This window comes from Callithrix jacchus, chromosome 7 (genome assembly GCF_049354715.1).
Source record: "Callithrix jacchus isolate 240 chromosome 7, calJac240_pri, whole genome shotgun sequence".
Lineage (NCBI taxonomy): Eukaryota > Metazoa > Chordata > Mammalia > Primates > Cebidae > Callithrix > Callithrix jacchus.
Window position 1 is genome coordinate 153656381 of NC_133508.1, and position 16729 is coordinate 153673109.

At 47.7% G+C, this 16729-nt stretch overlaps 1 protein-coding gene across 3 annotated transcripts in view; it reads left to right on the forward strand.

Moving 5' to 3' along the window:
- Nucleotides 1-16729, forward strand: part of VANGL1 (VANGL planar cell polarity protein 1) — a 53034-nt gene that overhangs the window by 19593 nt on the left and 16712 nt on the right. For all 3 annotated transcript variants that reach the window (XM_035252557.3, XM_002751272.7, XM_035252558.3), the window contains one exon: nucleotides 2528-3135. In XM_035252557.3, coding sequence (XP_035108448.1) covers nucleotides 2528-3135 — 608 coding nt within the window. The remainder of the gene's footprint in view (nucleotides 1-2527; nucleotides 3136-16729) is intronic.

The window sequence follows — 16729 nt, forward strand, 5'->3', positions numbered from 1 at the left end:
ACAGCCTTTGTAGGCCTCAGTTTCTTTATGGAAATCTAGGGGTTTTGATGAAAGAATCCTAGGTCCTTTTTCTTCTAAGAACCTCAAGCTTGACAGGACCCTTTGTACATGTACATTTTTTAGGCATGCATGTGCACCCCGGGAAATTCTCTTGGGCCCTTCCTAGTCAATCTCTGCCTCACCCTCGCCTCTCCAAGGCAACCACTGTGTTGATTTCTATCACTGTAGATTAATTTTTGCCTGTTTTTGAATTTAATATAATTAGAATCATATGGTCTGTCTCCCTCACACCCACCACCCCGCTCAGCATAATGATTTTGAGATTTATCCATGTTTTGGTTTGTTTCAACAGCTTATTTTTTTTACTTTTGCTGAATGGTATTCCATTGTATCAGTGTACCACAATATATTATCCATTCTCTTAGTCGATGGACATGTGGGTTGTACCATTTTGGCTGTTATGAACATTCTTCTTGTTGTCTGTTGTTGGATATATCTTTTCTTTTTCTTTCTTTCTTTTTTTTTTTTTTCTCTTGAGACACAGTCTTGCTTTCTTGTCCAGGCTGGAGTCCAGGGACGCAGTCTCAGCTCATTGAAGTCTCCACCTCTGGGGTTCAAACAATTCTCTTGCCTCAGCCTCCTGAGTAGCTGGGATTACAAGCATACACCACCATGCCCGGCTCATTTTGTATTTTTAGTAAAGACAGGGTTTCATTATGTTGGCCAGGCTGGTCTCAAACTCCTGACCTCAGGTGATTTGCCTACCTTGGCCTTCCAAAGTGCTAGGATTATAGGCGTGAGCCACTGCGCCCAGCTGGATGTATGTTTTTATTAATTTTTGGATAAAACGTGAGAGTGGAATTGCTGGGCCATAGAGTTAAGCGTATATTTAAATTTATGTGAAACAGCCAGAGTGGTTTTCCAGAGGCACTGTACCATGGTCCACGTCCACCAGCGGTGTCTGAGAGTCCTGGCTGCCTCTGGCCATCATCTTAAATAGGAATTTCGTGTATGTGATCCGTCTAACTTTCCAAGTTGAAGGATTATTGGTTCATAGGACTGAGACCTTCACCACCACCACTTCTTACCATTGCCCATACATTTCATAAATCATGTTTTTTTTGGTTATTACTAGATTTGGGATTATTTGGTTATGAGCGAAATCTGTCTTGCTGATTTAGCTGCCAACTTGGACTAGCTTTTTCTTTTTTTTTTTTTTTTTTTTTTGAGACGGAGTTTCGCTCTTGTTACCCAGGCTGGAGTGCAATGGTGGGATCTTGGCTCACCGCAACCTCCGCCTTCTGAGTTCAAACAATTCTCCTGCCTCAGCCTCCTGAGTAGCTGGGATTACAGGCACACACCACCGTGCCCAGCTAATTTTTTTTTGTATTTTTAGTAGAGACGGGGTTTCACCATGTTGACCAGGCTGGTCTCAATCTCTTGACCTCGTGATCCACCCGCCTTGGCCTCCCAAAGTGCTGGGATTACAGGCGTGAGCCACCGCGCCAGGCCCTGGACTAGCTTTTTCTGAGTTGGTGTCCTAATTTCACCTACTTTATCACTGCATCTGACTGTTTTTTCCAGGTGAAAGGATACATATGGGTCTCTGAGGCAAAACCTCTTTGGCCCCTGTGTCTCTTGTTGCTCCATTATTATTGCCAGTTGTTTTTAAACACCAAAATCCTTTGAAATTCCATCACCTGGATCTTGCTAAATGAATAGACTAATTGCTCTAACTAGCAACTGCCTAGAAGTTTAAAAAGAGAGGAAGCTGGAAAGTAAAAGATACATCATAATAATCCTGGTTATTTCTGTGCCCTTGATGTTTAGTTCATCATGAAAACATGTTTTAGAAAGAACTTTTAAGCCAATCTGGCCACAAATGGATTCTTGGATTTGCTTACATTGGTGCATGAGAAATATTATTAAAGGGTGCTTGACACCGATACCTGTTAGGTGGGCCTTGTGAACATCATAGGAGATTTAAAACGTGGGTCCTGGCTGTAGGTAAGTTTGGTTCTGTGTAGTGGTGTGAGTTCCCTTGCTATGCCCTTCGCTCTTCTGGGCTGCTGGAGGGTGCGGTACTACTCCCACCTCTGGAAGCTGGACTTAGTAAGCCTTTCTAACCCAGTGTGAATTGGAAAGAAAATGCAGGTGGTTTATCTCTATAGATGAGCTCTCACAAGATTAGTCTAACACCTGGATTGTGCATTGCAGGGCAAACAGCTCCAGGCCCACAGAGCCTCTCAAGGCTTTTCAGCATAGGGGATGATAATCAATGTTATGTCAATGAATCACCCAAACAGACTGTTCACATTATGTTTTCTCTGTGTGAAAAGGTGAATACCTCATACATTTTGAACATTTCAATGAAAATTGTTTGAGTTAAAAAGTTCTAATATTTAAAGAGTTAAGCTTTCATTTTTCTGGAAGCCTTTGTGAATAGGGCTGGGTCGATGTTCACTGCTCTTTGAAGCTTTTACAAATGACTTGCTTTGTGTCACCCTCAGTGTCTTCTCCCCACCAGGATGACAACTGGGGAGAGACCACCACGGCCATCACAGGCACCTCGGAGCACAGCATATCCCAAGAGGACATTGCCAGGATCAGCAAGGACATGGAGGACAGCGTGGGGCTGGATTGCAAACGCTACCTGGGCCTCACCGTCGCCTCCGTTCTTGGACTTCTGGTCTTCCTCACCCCTATCGCCTTCATCCTGTTACCTCCGATCCTGTGGAGGGATGAGCTGGAGCCTTGTGGCACAATTTGTGAGGGGCTCTTTATCTCCGTGGCATTCAAACTCCTCATTCTGCTTATAGGGACCTGGGCGCTTTTCTTCCGCAAGCGGAGAGCTGACATGCCACGGGTGTTTGTGTTCCGTGCCCTTTTGCTGGTCCTTATCTTTCTCTTCGTGGTTTCCTATTGGCTTTTTTACGGGGTCCGCATTTTGGACTCTCGGGACCGGAATTACCAGGGCATTGTGCAATATGCAGTCTCCCTCGTGGATGCCCTCCTCTTCATCCATTACCTGGCCATCGTCCTGCTGGAGCTCAGGCAGCTGCAGCCCATGTTCACGCTGCAGGTAGTCCGCTCCACCGACGGCGAGTCCCGCTTCTACAGCCTGGGACACCTGAGGTAAGAGGCAACACCCGGGGGGAAGAAAGGACGGCTGCCGCCTTGCTGGGAAACAGCTGCTCTGTATCCCATGAGGGGTGGTGACAGATGCCAAGTGCGAGGACCAGGGTAGGACTCTTTTCTGGTTTGGGAAGAGGAGATGCAAGGGTAGGGAGGGTCTCCATGTTCACTGAGCTTCTGGACTTCTGGATGGCGCAGGGCGGTTGCTGGCTCTCACCCGGGTTGAGGTTTTGCTGGGCCTGTTCTCAGAGTTGCTGGCAGCTCCCAGAAATGACGGAGAAAGGAGACACATAGTGATGGCTGCCTGCTTTGATGCCAAAATTGGCCTATGGGCAATGGATAAAGTGACCAGCGGCTCCCTTTTGTCAAGAATGTGGTATCTGGTTTGCCATGTCGTCCCAGTGAAATCATTAATTGTTCCTTTTTTCCTGCTCTCAGAGGCCTGGTTTGCGCAGAATTAAATGGTCATCCTAGGGACCCTCCAGTGAAGAATCAAGTGCAGGTTAGAGACTCCAATGTGTAAGCCTTGAGCGTTTTGAAAATTGTATGCCCGAGAAAAAGTTAGAAATCAGTTGGGTTGTCATACGTTAAATCTCCGCATAAAATCTTATTATTTTATGGTTAAGTAAGAGTGATTACCATCATTTTATTTGCTTCAAGGTACGTACGTTATATAGGTTGTGTATTTAGTCTTCATAGAACCCTGTGACCTAGGTATTATTAATCCCTGTGTCACAGATGAAGAAACTGGGGTTTAGAGGATTTAAGTAATTTGCACAAAAACGTGGCTGGCCTCATTCAGGACTCACTCAGATGAGGCCAGGGTGAGTAAACGCCCTCATAATGGCATCTCTCACTTTGTACGTTAGTGGCCTATTTTTCCATTTGTTTTCTTCCACAGACTGTGAACTCCCTGAGGCCAGGGGCTGCTCTTATACCTCATGACATCCTCAGTGCCTGGCATGGAGCATGGCACACAGTTGGTACTGAGAGGCTCTCTGGGTGAATGCAGAGCTTGGGATATCTGACTTCAAAGCCTTTGCCCTCTCCCAGTCTCTCTGCCTCCCTAGGCAGTATATGCTTATGTGTTTAGCCTGCTTGGCACAGAGTTGGCACTTAGTTCATTGTAGCTATTACTGCTGTGATAGTGTAGCTGGCAGAGCAGCCAAGATCAACAAGGGCACGCCTTAGTGGGTATCAGAACAATCGGCTTTGTCATAGATTTGACTGGGCTGCAGGGAGGTGGCTTGGCCTGTGTTTGGAGTGAGGCCACACTGCCAAACCGTCTTCATGTTGGCATGTACAACCTTTCATTCCTCTGGTTTGGCTTGTGCCACGAGGATGGGATGATTAGTGTTCGAGTTTACTGCTGCCCTAACCGATCCTTGGTGGAAACGGGTGTCCACGTCACGTGTCTGTGCATCAAAAGTCTGGTGTTTTGAGTCCTTCACAGATGCCTGTAGGGCTCTGAAGACAAGCAGGTCACTGCTTTGCTGCATGTTCATCTCAGAAGGATTTCTTTCCCATGTTTGGTGTTGGGGAATGACCAGCAGATTTGTGTTAAACACACCAGGCTGGCTGCCTTCAGAACTCTGTCTCAGCACCTGTGGCGCTCACAGTCACTTGGACAGAGACCAATGCACGGCTCTGTGGTGGACAGGTGCAGAAACAGGCCTGGGGGTATAGGGGATAGGAACACAGGAGGACAGGGAATTTCAGATTGTGGCAGCAATAAAGCCGAGGAGGAGACAGTCTGTCTCAGAACAGGTTTTGCTGCGGTTAAAGTGGTAGAGAAAAATCCAGCAGTGGTCACAGCGGAGATGAGTGATATTTGGGACTCTGTATATGTAAGTAGCCAAGACACTGGCCAGGAGTGAGGTCTGTGGTGGTTTTGTTTTGTGGTCCTCAGCCTTAGTTGGTGTGAATTCCACCTGCGTAGGTGGGAAAGGGCAGGGCATCTTCTTACCGCAAGTCATCCAGGGTGGTGGGCCTGACTTGCCCCCATGGGCTCCCACAGCTCCTCCCTGTAAGACTGGTTGAGCTGCACACTGCATCTGAGTGGGGTGGAGAGGGGACAAACCAAACAGCATGTGGCGTGCTCAGGAAACTGAATTAGCAGCAGCCTCGCACCACACAGCTCTGCTGGTCAGGGCAGAACTGGATGGGAGAAGCCAGACTGTGCTGTCTGGCTCCCAGGCTTGCTACAAACCTCTCAGTCTGTTCTCACCATGTCCAACAAGTGTCCAGGCTTTCAAAAACTCAAGTCAGTCACCGCAGCTCCCCGGGGAGACCTGGAAGGTGGCAAGTGCCCGGCAGGCCTGGGGAGAGCTTTCTGAGGGGGTCCCCAGCATCATCCCTTCAGCTTCTCTTTAAGGCCATTGGTTTTCCTCCTCTCCCTGCCTTTAATAAGGCCCGCTTTGTCCCTCTCATGGAGACCCTGGGTTAGGGAGTGGAAAGAATGGCTGGGGAAGGAGCGACGTCTTTATTGACAAATGGAGCCCTCAGGCAGGGCCAGATGCCCAAGTGACAGCCAGTCTGCCAGAGCTGGAGCAGGCTTGGCACCTTTCCTCCTGGCATTGTGTGGGCCTGGTCACCCACCGATCCTTGGGCTAAATCTGGTCTGAACCCAGCAGTGGCTGGAAGAGTTACTGGGCCAGAAATACAACTTCTAAGGCCCTTTGTAAAGTGTAGAAACAGGCAGGAGGGAAGAGGGAGCGGGAACAGACAAAGCGAGCTTCAGAGATCAGAATAGCAGGTCTCCATCAGACCCAGCAGAATCACAGGCTGTCGGCTCTCCCTTTATGTAAAGCCTTCAGCGTGGCAGCAACCTATCGGGCTTAGGTGCCAAGCGATGGTGAGTTCTTTTTTATGTTTTCAAAGATGATTTTATCGAATTGACTGAACTATTTTTGAGAGTTGTCAAAAGAATGCCTACTCTTTAGTTTCTTAAAGAAAATAGGTTTCTCGTTAGTTCATCAAAGGCACTTGCTGGTGGCCCTGCTTGTGGGAAGGAATGAGGTTTGGGGCTTATTTGAAAACTTTCAAAAATATAAAAAGTTGTTGCAGAAAGTAAGATACTGTAAATAGACGGAGATGCTTCCTAACCTCCGCCCAGTGCCCTAGGAGTTACAGAAAGCTTTTCATAGGTTTGGACTCATTTACCACCCTTGCTGCCCTGTCAGAGGTCAGAGCAGGTGGCGTCAAGGTGTCCCCTTTTACAGTTGAGGTCCCCAAGCCCTAGAGTACGGGACGGCTCAAAGTCACAGGGGAACAGCACCTTCCTGTGCATCACACCCCTTACCCCACCACACTCTCTGCAGCGTCCTGCGGTCTCACATGGTCGCTTTGTGATTTTCCATACACATCTTTCTTGTCACTTTTGTTGGCCCCATTCTCACAATGAGTTGCTAACTTTTCCGAGATTTTACCAGAGACTAATTTCTTTTGATATTCCTTTATTTGAGGAGAAACCTGGAAGAATAGAAACAAAATAAATAGAGACTAAAAAATGGCATTCAATTATCTTAACAATTTCTCAGTTTTGAAATCTCTAAAGGGAAATACTGTGAATACTCGGACACAGACACAAGTGTAAGTGACTGGTTGAATGTGAAATCGTAGAACGACGGAGACAAATAAAACCTTAACAATAAACAATTACGTAGTCTTTACTGGGTGCCAGGTACCTTCTAGTCTTTTAACATGCAACCCAGTTTTCACAACGGTCATGTGAGGTGGTAGGTTCTGGTAGCCTCCTTTTCAGATGAGCAGACTGAGGCACGGGAGAGTTGAGTAAGTCCAAGGACCCACACTTTGTAATGGTGGGATCCAGGATTTGAGCCTAGGCTCTCTGGTTCCAGAATGATCTCACCCATTTCACTATTACTACCCCTGAAGAGATAGGTTCATGTTCACATCACTGCTTTAGGAGCATAGGTACAAACCTGGAAGCACTTTTTGAGTGTTTCCCACGTGCCAGCCTGTGGACTAGCTGTTTTTGCATACATTATCGTATTTCATTTAACACAGAGCTTAGGGCTGGAACAGAGAGAATGTGGAGGACTGTCAAGATGGCTTGCACTCTGAGGCTCATTCCTTAGCTCCACTGGTTAGTTTATTCCCTCAGTTGACAGATTCTGGTCCTGAAAGTCATAGCAGTAGGTTTGAGCCTTTCTTTGGTCAGACCCTTTTAACCTCCTGTACTTCACATGTCTCAAAGAAAACATCTTTTATCTGTTGTTGTGTAACAACTCCCCCACCACTTAGTAGCTTAAAACAACCAATCTGGTATTTCTCACAGTTCTGCAGCACGGATTGGGCTCAGCCAGGAGGTTGTTCAGCTGATCCCGGGTGATTATACTCACATGGCGAGTGAGCCAAGGCTGACTTTCTTTTTCTGTGTGTTCTCCCCTCCTTCTAGTGGCCTCTCCTTGTCAATTCCTTATTAGGGTTGCTAGATTCCTTAAATTGCAGCTCAGGGATCCCAGGAGCACAAAAGCAGAAGCTCCCAGGCCTTTTAAGGCCAGGGCCTGGAATTGGCCCAGTATTATTTCTACTGCATTCTCTTGGTGAAAGCAAGCCACAGCCCTATCCCACATTTAAGGAGAGAAGACGACACAAGACAGAGACTACTAGGATGTCGAGTTCAACGTAGCAGATCCCCACAACCACCTTAGGCTCTCGTTCTCAGTCTGTTTATTCTTATTTTGCATATAGTTCCAACAAATTTAATTATTGATTTCTACACCTTAAAAAGTCCAGAAGTAACATATTTTGAGGGGAAAAAAGAGTTGCTTTAAGGAGGCTTATGAAAATCAATGAAAAATGATAGCTGGTAGTCATCAACAAGGAGAGAGACTTAGAAACCACAAAAGCAGATAAGACTCAGCACTCTGGGAAAGTTTCCACAGTGACCCCATTCTGTAGGATATTTGTATTGCTGAAGCTCCATTGTGCCTAATTCAGCCAGCAGGTTTTAACTGTTTGGGTTTTTAAGCTTCGGGGTCAAAAGTTTTGGGGTCAAAAATGTTTCATTCATTGAGACTGAGAAAGAGTAGCTTATAAATCGACACTGACCATGGACCTTGATATGGTTTGGCAGTGTCCTGCCTGAATCTCATCTTGAATTGTAGCTCCCCAAATCCCCACATGTCGTGGGAGGGACTCAGTGGGGGATAATTGAATCGGGGGGCAGTTTCCCCCATATTGTTCTTGTGGTGGTGAATAAGTCTCAAGATCTGATGGTTTTATAAGGGTTTCCCCTTTCGCTTGGCTCTCATTCTCTCTCCCGCTGCCTTTGGCCTTCTGCTGTGATTGTGAAGCCTCCCCAGCCATGTGGAACTGTGAGTCCATTAAACCTCTTTTTCTGTGTAAATTACCCAGTCTTGGGTATGCCTTTATCAGCAGCATAAAAATGGACTAATTCAGACCTTTTAATCAAAGATGTGGTAACTAATCAATCACAGAACCACCTGTGCTTTAGAAGAAATGATCCTTGGATTGCTTTTCAAGCGGTAGAAGTTTATGATTGTCACATTATTGATTGTGATTATATTTAAAAAGTGTTATAGACTGAATGTTTGTACTTCCCCCAAATTCATATGGGAAGCCTTAACCTCCAGCATGGTGTATGTGGAGATGGAACTTCAAAGGCAGTAACTGAGGTTAAATGTAGTCACAGTGCGGCACTGCGATCCCACAGGACTGGCGTCCTTATGAGAACAGACACCAGAGAGCTTGCTCCCTCTCTGCACGCACCCTCAGAAAAGGCTGTGTGAGGCCACAGGAAGAAGGTAGCCATCTGAAAGCCTAGAAGAGAGCCAGCCCTCAACAGGAACCGGATTGGCGGGAGCCTTGATCTTGGACCCCTAGCCCCCAGAACTATGAGAAAAGAAGCTTCTGTTGTTTAAGCTACCTAGTCTATAGCATTTTGATACAGCAGCCTGAGCTGAGCCAGGAATATTACATACACTGTAGACTTCTGAGCTGTTGAAGCCGAGCTCATCTTGCCCTCTCCCCAGCTTATGCATGCATCCTCCCAGCTTGCACGAGGCCTCGCTTCTCTGGATTACGCTTTGGTTTCTAGTTTGAAGTGATGAAGGTAGAGTCTTCTCGGGAGGTTAAAGTTACTCCAGTAATTCCAGGATATTTCTAGCTCCTTTTGAAATCTTCAGCTTCAAGTAATGTCCAAGCCAGTGATGACATTGCTGGTAGGCATGGCTCTCATGCTGGACCACACCCTCCATCCCGTGTTCACAAGGAGCACCAATGGTCTCCGAGAGCCCAGAGCCGTGGCTGCAACGTTGGGAAAATTCTTAAATGACCATCAGAGGTTTTGGCTCATGTTGCTACGATCGTGGGTTCATATACCATCTCATTTTTAGAAATGTGTGTTTTTGTACTCCTGTAACTACTTTTTAATATTTTGCCAGTCCTCAGCCCCACTCCATAGCAAAGCAAAGGCCAAGAACACGTAAGGGCTAAAACCCAGAGTGTGGAGGGTCTTGCTCAGGCCATGCTTTACTGTGGGAGAATTTTGAAGGCAGGAGTGGAGCTGCCGTTTGTGGTTTGGTGCTGTGGTGCCGGTTGAAAGTGGCTTTAATGAGAGTGTAAGGTGCTGCACACTGAAGCCGTGTTTGTTCAGCTGCCTGCTGCCAGTGGCTACAGCTGGGATGGTTTCCCTCGCACGGCGTCTGCCCACAGCCTCGTGCCGAGGCCCAGAGGACTCATGGGGGAAGGAGCTGGGGAAGGTGAAGCTGGTTTTGATGGTCTCCTGAGGGCCCCTAGCCCCTGGGAGATGGGTGACACTCCCTGAATGCTGTGCTGTTGGTTTTTCTGGAGGATTCATGCTGCAGGCCAGCCCCACGTTCTCCACACTCACCATGAGTGGCTGGGTGTGACTTGACACAGCGTGAAAGTGGAGGAGTGCTAGCGTTCAGGAGGGCGAACAGCCTGCAGCCTCCTTTCCCCGGCTGCAAAGCCACCATGCAGCTCTGCTCCGGCCTGAGTTTTGGGGAGCCAGGATCCACTTGGGCAGGCCGGGAGCCTCAGACACAAGACTTTTCATGGTGCGCTTCTTCCTGCTTACTCACGAGGAAGGCAAGGCAATCAGCATCCTGGGTGGGGTGGAGGTGTTTCGAATCTATATCTAAATCTGCTTCTTAGAGCACCCCAAGCAGGCCACTTTCTTTGATCCCCATGCCTCTGCTATTTATCTTGATGTGATTCATCACTGTAATTTAAGACACAGAGAGAGCAGAGTTCCCATCCCAGGCAGGGGAGGTGCAGTGCAGGTTGGACCGTGCAAGGAAGAGGCAGCGTGGCAAGGTCTGTGCCGTGGCCTACAAGCAGGGCTGCATGCTCCCCAGGCAGACTCTGGCAGAGCCAAGCCTCTCACTTGGAGGGAAGTGTGTCTCCTAAGTGCCCCAGTGGGGGATGTCAGCCAGCATCTCTGCTGTGGGGAAGGCAGCCAGAGGAGACTGAGCCATACCTGGCTCAACTGCTCAGGAGGAGACCGGCAGTGTGTCTCTGCACTCAGAACTGCCACTGGATCATGGTGTTAAGCCCAGGAGGGGTGCACATGTTGACAACCTTGTATTGCTTCGTTGCTGAGACTGGAAAAACCAGGTCATTCCATGAGCTGTTAGCTACTTCTGGTTCTCACTAACTCCTCCCAGTGTTGATAGAGAATGGTGTCCTCCGGGCATGCTCTGGGTGTAGTTTTATTTGTATTATTAGGGACTCAGGGAGAAGTGCTCTGGGTGTCTCCCACACTGCACTTTGGAGGTCATTCTGTGATTCCCAAGTCCTGCTGACCCACCTCCTTGGGGCTCTGGGTTTAGATACCCTAGGCTTGCTCTTTCAGCGGGGGATACCCCCCAGGGCTTGTCCACAGCTTGAATTTCAAAGCAAAAGCCAGGCACTCTTTCCAGCCTCAAATATTGATTCAAAGAATTCGGCTGCTGAAGCTTGTGTGTACCTGAGGCACCAGCAGGCCTGGGGCACGAGTGAATCCTCGTGGCCCGAGGAAGAGCCTTCCCATGGGCCTCAGCAGCCACACACAGCCTCCGATCTGTTCCCCCTTGCGGGATGGGGCATCTGCTGTGTGTCAAGACCTCAAGCAGAAACCTGTGGCCCTCCTCTTCTGCCCTGAAAATCCAACCAAGTCCGGGTGTTAGTTGTGCAGCTTAACCCAGACCTGTCAGTAAACACAAGCTAATTCCGGTTTTTACCCTCTTTGTCCTTCTCAAGTTGCAAGGTGATCATTGCTTGTTATCTATGGGACTTGTGTAAGCTAAGCTCCCAATGCAGCTGTGAGACAAACATTTTAATTAAAAGGCAGAAGGGCCAGGAAATATAAACACTCATGTGTCTGGTTGTCAGTGAAGGCGGTGGCGTTCAGCGTCCAGGGGCTAATTATGTTCTCTTCTCCGGGACTCACATGAATATCGCCACAAATGGTCCTGACTGTCACACTGAAGTCATTTATCCCAAGTGTGGGGAGCAGTGAAGCCCACACCTCCAGGCAGATTTATCTCTCACGGACTCCGCTGGGAAGTAGCAGGTGGGTACAACTCAGAGTATCGGCTCTCGCATCCTGGTTGGAGGTTTTCACAGACAGCTGAATCAACTTGCACTGGGGGCTCTGCATTTTAGAGTTTTCTCAAAGACTGAGGTTTGGGCCCTAAAATGCAGCCACCAGACAGGCACACCTTAAGAAGGAGGCAGTGAGTGGCCTTCGTGCCTGGGCAGCCTTCACTACTGGCCTCCTTTGGCTGTCCCTGTCCACTGACCCTCCTTCCTCCCCAGCTCTCATCTTGGCACTCAGCTGCAGCCTCAGTTACCGCTGACGTCAGCCCAGTCTTCCCCTCACCTGCCTCCTCCCTCCTTCCCTATGTTTAAGTACATTCGTTTCCTAAGGTTGAAGTAACAGTATGGCACAAACTGGGTGGCTTAAAATTCTGTTTCTCAGAAAGTACAAAATCTAGGTGTCAGCAGGGCCGTGCTCCCTGCAAAGGCTCAGGAGAGGAATTCATCCTTCCTCGTCCTACTTTCTTGTGGCTGCTGGCAATCCTCTGCGTTCCCTTGGTTTATAGCTGTGTCACTCCAATTTCTGCCCCCATCATTACATGACCTTCACCATGTGGGTCTCTATATGTCCTCTTTTTTTTTTTTTCTGAGATGGAGTCTCACTCTGTCACCCAAGCTAGAGTGCATTGGTGTGATCTCAGCTCACTGCAACCTCCGCCTCCTGGGTTCAAGCAATTCTCCTGCCTCAGCCTCCTGAGAAGCTGGGATTACAGGAGCACGCCACCACACCCAGCTAATTTTTGTATTTTAGTAGAGATGGGCTTTCACCATGTTGAAAGGCTGGTCTCAAACTTCTGACCTCAAGTGATCTGCCCACCTCCGCTTCCCAAAGTGCTGGATTTCAAGCATGAGCCACTGTGCCTGGCCACCTCTTTTCTTACAGGGTTACCAGAATGACGTTACTTAACTAAACATAACATCTACAAAGACCCTGTTTCCAAATAAGGCCACATTCTGAAGTTCTGGGTAGATGCAAATTTGGGGAGACACGGTTTGCCACGTGGGTTTCTCCAGGCTGTGCTGTCTTGTGACTGAACACTGACCTCGTTGCTCTATCGTGGGTGTTAGGGAGGATTAACACCAGCCTGTTTCTTCTCACACTGCCTGGAATTTGCTTTATAGCCTGTTGTCTATGTGTGACCGTCATTCATCTTGTAAGACTTAACAGCCCAGCTTTGCCCCCACTGTGGATCCCTGGTGGGAACACCATCCCTCTTCTCATCGTGTACATGTTCTGTCGACTATACTTATTGTTTGGGTGGTGCTCGCCACCTATTAGAGCGTAAGCACCTTGAAGGTTTCATTTAGATCCGGGTCTCAGTACTAGGAACTTAGCAGGTGTTCATAATTTAAAACTGCTTGTGATGGAGGGGCTAGTTACTAAGATTTTTCTGAATGTCAGCACCCTTAGCTGGCTTTCAGGATAATGATGTGTACCCTAAAAGGAGGTATTTGCAGATTTTACTCTGACGAGAAAGCATTTTAGTGCTTTTTCTATCAGCACGTACCTAGGTAATGAGAAGAATGACCTGGCATACATGTGGGGAATTAGCATACAAGAAGTACTTTGACATTTTCCACACGTGAAGAAAGCCGTTTTTGTTGACCTGAAGGGATCGAGTTAATATTTGAAAAGATGTGGCTAAACGGAAAAGGGCCTGTCCACAAGGCATGTCTTCATCCCTTCTCCCCGCTCAGGGAGAAGTTGCAGGCCACGCAGCGTGAGAGCATCAGCCTGGATGAGCTCTAAACCTCAGTGTTAATTTCCGATTTTCATAACATGGAAGAGCGCGACTTTGATTGCAGAAGCCATAATCAAGTCCAAGGGAGGGTGAATGAATGGGAAGTGGAAGGGACCGTGTCTGCGTCTGTGTGTATGTATCCATGTGTGCACACATTTTTTTGGTCTTTGGTTCTTTTAGCTACAAAATAAGGGAGTTAAAAAGGAGGTGGTTTATGGCCACAGTTTCCTTCAAGTATCTAATAGGCTTTCACAAAAAAGAGGGACTTCGTTCAGAACAAAGCAGTGGGTAGAACTGAAAGGTCATTTCAGTGTGAAAGTTAACTTTCTTTTCAAGCGAAGGCTGGATGTCATCTGGGAGCTTGTAAAGGAGTTGGTGTATGGATGCCAGGTGCGGTGTCTCAGAACTTTGGTAGCCTGAAATGGCCATATCGTATGAGACCGGAAGTTTCAGAACAGCCTGGGCAACGTAGTGAAACCCCGTCCCTACTAACAATATAAAAATCAGCCAGGCATTGTGGCATGTGCCTGTAATTCCAGCTATTCAGGAGGCTGAGGCAGGAGAATTGCTTGGACCTGGGAGGCAGAGGTTGCGGTGAGCTGAGATTGCACCACTGGACTCCAACTTGGGTGACATAGTGAGACTCCATCTCTAAATAAATAAATAAAAATAAATAAAATAATTTAAAAAACCTAATTGGCATGTGGATTGGGAGATTGGACTGATGGACTCTTCAGTTCTCTGATTCTTGAATCTCTTCTTGGGTGAACACTAAGATTCCTTCCATTTCTAAAATTTTAAGATTCAGTATAAGTGGAAGTTGAGTCATGCTTTTTTGCCCAGGGGCTGTATGTATATTCTAGCCGCCAGCCAACCCCATCCCCACTGCAAAATGCTTATGTTCATTATTGGTAATGTGATAACATTTTGTGTTTGTATAGTGCTTTTAGTTTCGCTTTTTATAAACGCCCTCACTGTCATTATTTCATTTGCTCTTCTCAACGACCACATGCAGTAGTTGGTATTATCTCTCCATCAAAGGCCAAGAAAGAGAAAATGACTCACACAGGATTCCAGGGTAGGTAGCGGGGATCTAGACCTTCTGGAACCCCGTACTCCTTCCACAGTGGATGCCTCCCTATAGGTGGGTTTGATTTTCAGGAGGCTGAGAGGTGGCAGAAAGTATTGCATAAAAACAAAGAGTAGCATAATTTTCTGGCCCCAGTCCCTCAGAGAAACTGTGCAGAGTGGACAATTTTGGCTCATTTCCCACGGCAGTACCCTCATGGTGAGCCTCTGGGGGGAGCTTGGTACAGAAGCACGTGGGATCCAGTTGGCCTCTTCAACATAGATGGCCGTAGAGCTCGTGGTAGCTATTGTTGATGAGCTCTTTACTTTGAGCCAACCACTTCAGAATGTGTCACCTTCTTTTATCTTAAGCATAGACCTAAGCCGGGCAGGCTTCTAGTCCTCAGGAAGCAGGAAAGTAGAGAGCAAACTCCCAAGTCTCCAGCATTTTTCCTGGTCTAAATGCCAGCTAGCTTTGAAGTCTCACAATGTCATAGGATTCAGAATCGTCCCAATGTATAGTTAAGCTCATGAGACTTGACTGCCTCAGGGTGATGCTGACCTCAGCCAGCACCTGGTACACTTGGATCTCACAGCCTGCTGCTGGAGGTTCATTAGCCTTTCAGTGAGACATTGGATGCCACTGAGTACTTTGGAGCCCACTTATTATGGTAGAACAGGGTTTTCGGTGCTGTTCTTCCCATCCTGCAGATGAAGCGTCTGAGGTTTGGAGAAGTGACTGGTTTGTTTAAGGTGAATGAACAAGTGAGAGAGCCAGGAGTCATGTTCTCTGGGGCCAGGCTCTGCACCAGCTGCGCTGTGCATGCCTCCTCCCATAGCCTCTGTGCAGACTCTCACATGCATAGGGCGTGGGGAGGCAGTGGACGGTCTGGATATGCAGGCCATTAATTTGGTTTGTGGTTTTTTTCCTCAGAATTTATATTTTAAAAATACGTCTTTCAGATTTTCATGCATTGAAATGTGAACTGTGTTTGGAGGTGCTTCTTTCCAGGTCTGTTTAAGAAATGTCGCCCAAAGGGCAAGCCCCTCTTCTCCGTTGCCATGGCAGTCATAGAACAGTTGTCAACAACACTGGAAGTGCTTTTGTGGTTGATTAGGCACAAAAGGCCACAGCATTTCTCATTCCATCCTCTTTGTCCTGCAAAGAAAATAGGCCAGTAGGCAATGTGGTCAGCAGAGAGTTTTAAATTAAAATGTAGCTGTTAGATTCCCTCAGAGATTTGTGTGCCCTCCTTCCCAGGGGTTCACGTTTGGACCAGCCTAGACCCAAGCCTACTGAGGAGGTCTTTATGCATAGGTCTCAAGCACATTTCTTTCTCAAGCAGAACTAGGCATACCTTCATGAGCTGTTTTCCACAAACCTGTGTGGTCTGGGAGAGGGTATTTCTTTCCCTGGGTGGTGACTGGGCAGGGATGTTGGCATGTGGCATCGGTTGAGCTCAGAGTCCTCTATCTTGTGAAAATGCTCCTTGCCATAGGCTTCCAAGGGGGCTGAGTCCACAGTCTATGCTTTAGGCTCCCCCGACCGGAATACAGGGTTCCCGTTCAGGGCTACCCCCTTTTCTCTCTGAATGTAATGGTGGTTAACAGCAGGGGCAAGTTTCTAACCAACTTTTTTCTTGTCTCCCACCTTTACCCAAGATTGTCTGCTCTAGAGATTGGGATTTGTAGAAGGATTTACTTCTGTTCATCTCTGGGGCCCTTTTTGCCTCTGAAATTCCATGATTTTATGAAACGCATATTCAGGACTGATCTTAGACTTCCGAGAATTCTAAGGTTGCATGAGCAGATAAGCCAGCAAATATTATATTCCCATGGAGGAACCAGAGGCCATGTCCCTTGTGTGTCAGGGACTTGCACAGGCGAGCTTCTCAAGGGGCAAGACGAGCTGGCTTCACTCCCTTGAAGAAATCACAAGTCCTTTGTCACCACTGTTGATGACAGTTCAGGGACAGATCAAGGACTGAGAGTGAGAAAAGGCTTCCTGAGAGAAGCCAGTCCTGCGTCGGCCTTGTGGTTCCTTCCTTATTTGGAGAATGCAGAGGAATCGGGGCAGGGGGAGCGCTGGGCCCTGCATCCTGGCCTCCTGGGACTGTGACTGAGGCCATGGCATAGTAATTAGGAATGACTGACAGCCAGTAGTGAGGGAGATCACAGTAAACAGAACAGCCTTG